Below are 2,698 nucleotides of genomic sequence, written 5' to 3' on the forward strand. Positions count from 1 at the left end.
ACAGCATCATCACTTTTGCACTTCTGTACATGCATGTGAGGCTGACGGTCTCATTGGAACCGTCGGCTTCCTTGTATGTAACAAATATCCTTCTTTCCAAGAATACCCTCATCAGTTGCCTCCTACTCCATGGCTCCATCGGCTTTAGCTGACGGGTCATGGAGTGTAATTCATAGCCTTTTTCTTATTATTTATTTGTTGGAAAAAGGGGGTGTCATTAACAGCTTTTGAGCAAGTTTTATTAAATGCTAGGACATGTGGCACAGGCTGGATGGCCTTATTTCTAAACAAAAGCGTCGCTTCGTTTCCTGCGCTCCTTCGTCCTATAGATGGTTCATCGCCTCCTCCCATTTTTCCTTATTTCACCTTTGCAAACTATAAAAGAAGGAGAGCTATTGTTCTATCGCCTTCATTGCCATCGGCTTGCTATCGTCAATCCTTGAAGGGGCCGTCGCTTTCAATCCATCCGCTTTACCATTGTAAGTTTTCTTTCTTCTCATCTTGATTTAGACCTCTACATCTTGTCCTTCCCCTTTTTTATATTTTGAGACCTCGTCAAGATAAGTTCTTAGATAACACCCCCGTCGTTTGTAGGTGGATAGATGTCAGATAGGGAAGCAATGAGTGAACTGTCATCGTCAGTCTGTGAAGGCGTGGGCTACAATAAGGTCTTTCTATCGGGGCGTCGTCATGAGGAGGATTCCCCTAGGTCCCCAAAAAGGGAGCCGTCCACCCAGTCCTTGAGTAGTGAGAATGAAGAGGATGATGGGGATGTGGAGGATGAATATGTCAAGCGAGAAGGGGACGGAATGGAAGAGGAGGATGAGGAGGAGTTTGAGGAAGAGGATGATGAGGATGAGGGTGAGGATGACGACAGTGCTCCTGAAAGAGGAAGTCCAAGAAGCCCAGGAGAAGGTAGGACCCATCCCTTTATCCTTCCTATGATATAGATCGTCAACGATTTTAATCGACGATGACTACTAACATTTTCAAGAACCTACGAGATCGTTTCCAAATCCCTGAGAACATCCCTATTCATTTGCCTTGGAAGTTCAAAAAGTGCTACTCTAGGAAGACCACGAATGTTGGCATATATGACACCATGTTCACGGCGGGATTGAGATTGCCTTTGACGGAATTACACCATCAGTTGGCCAATTTCCTAGGTTTATCCATCAGCTAAATAACTCCTAACGCTTGGAGAATATTTATAGGAGCTGAAGCCCTATGGGGTCATCTTAGTGGTGGAAACCGTCGGCTTACTCTCGACGAGTTCTTTTGGTGTTACAAACCCCAACATATCTCCTCATCCCAAGGGATCTACCATTTTAAGATGAGGAAGATGTCACTCAGGCTGGTGTTGGAGATGCCTGACTCCAATAGAAATTAGAAAAGTAAGTACTTTTTTGTCCAAGGGACAGACTGGGTATGCTAACGAGAGGAGTGGGTCACAATGCCACATGGCTTTGACAATACTTGGGGTATTGTCAAGAATTCAGGCTTAATACCATTTGCACTTTCACCTTTTCTTTATTTATTTGCTAAGTATTTGACATCGTTTGTTTCTTCATTTTTTTTTTCTTTTTTTTCAGCTAGCGTCCAGCCGTAGAAAACTAACAAGCAAGAGGCCTTTATTCGTCGTGTGCTAGACATCCCTCTTAGTAAAAGGAGGTGGAAGGACCTCGTCACCCTTGATACGCTACACGCCAACTGTGATGGTCCCAAACTGACGCCTACAGCTCGTAGACTGAATGCTTACTCCCATTGGCGTAAGTTTTTAATTCTTTGGGTTATTTTTCTTCCGTCCGTTTTATACTAGCATCTGCTCTTCTGAAGTTCATCTTTTACCCTTGGCAGAAATGGAGGCAGAGAGGCAAAAAGCTTTGGTAAGGGTGTCAGCCGCGACCCGTAAGCAAAAGGAAAAGGAGGGAGCCTCGACGTCGACTCCCAAGGTCGTCACTAAAGGGTCGTCAAAGCTAAAGAATGAAGGGAAGGATAACCGTCCTCACAAGAAGGGATCGAGCACTCTTGTTGGTGACAAGCAGCCAAAGCAGCCATCGCCCCCCAAACCCAACCATGGAGTTGGCAGAAGGTTAATGACAAGGAAGAGTCCCGTCACTTAGGGAGCCGTTTGTCGTTTGCTTACACATAAGAAGCATGCGGTTGAGATGGTTAAGTCAATCATTAAGAAGACGAATCTAGATCCATATGCTAAGCAAACGATTGAGGACATAGAGGCGTTGGGTCTCTTTGACCTCTCTAGGGTATGCTTTTTTCCTTAGACTTCGTCCCATTTTTTGTTTACGCTTTTGGTGACGGTTTGTTTTGATCTCAAGTGGTGGTGTGCATGAAAGCACTTCAAGACAAGTGCGTCGCCAACGAAGGGTGATCCAACAGTTTTGCAAGTGGCAGGAGATGAAAATAAGGAGCGAGCTCAGTACTTGAAGGCCATCCGTACTCTTAACCAGGAGCTAGCGGCTAAAACTAAGGCGCTTATAGAAGAGACCGGTCGGCTCGAGGAAGCAGAGAAGGCGAAGGCCAATTTGGTAATGGAATTGGCCTCTCTTCGTGAACAGATGGAGAGGGCAGAGGCCGACGCCATGGTGGAGTTCAAGGCTTCCTAACCCTTCATCGATTCATGTGCCATCTACGAAGGTGATAGGTTTGAGGATTTCCTGAAGCAAGTTGGGTTCGTCTA

The 2,698-nt window shown here is 45.6% G+C and overlaps 1 protein-coding gene across 1 annotated transcript; it reads left to right on the plus strand.

Annotated features, from left to right (window-relative positions):
* The first annotated feature begins 602 nt into the window (after window positions 1-602).
* On the plus strand, window positions 603-2,123 carry LOC115951688 (nucleolin-like). Its single transcript, XM_031068847.1, has 2 exons — window positions 603-915; window positions 1,858-2,123. The coding sequence occupies exons 1-2, from the start codon at window positions 603-605 to the stop codon at window positions 2,121-2,123; spliced, it is 579 nt and encodes a 192-aa protein (XP_030924707.1).
* The last annotated feature ends 575 nt before the right edge of the window (window positions 2,124-2,698 follow it).

This window comes from Quercus lobata, chromosome 7 (genome assembly GCF_001633185.2).
Source record: "Quercus lobata isolate SW786 chromosome 7, ValleyOak3.0 Primary Assembly, whole genome shotgun sequence".
Classification (NCBI taxonomy): Eukaryota; Viridiplantae; Streptophyta; class Magnoliopsida; order Fagales; family Fagaceae; genus Quercus; species Quercus lobata.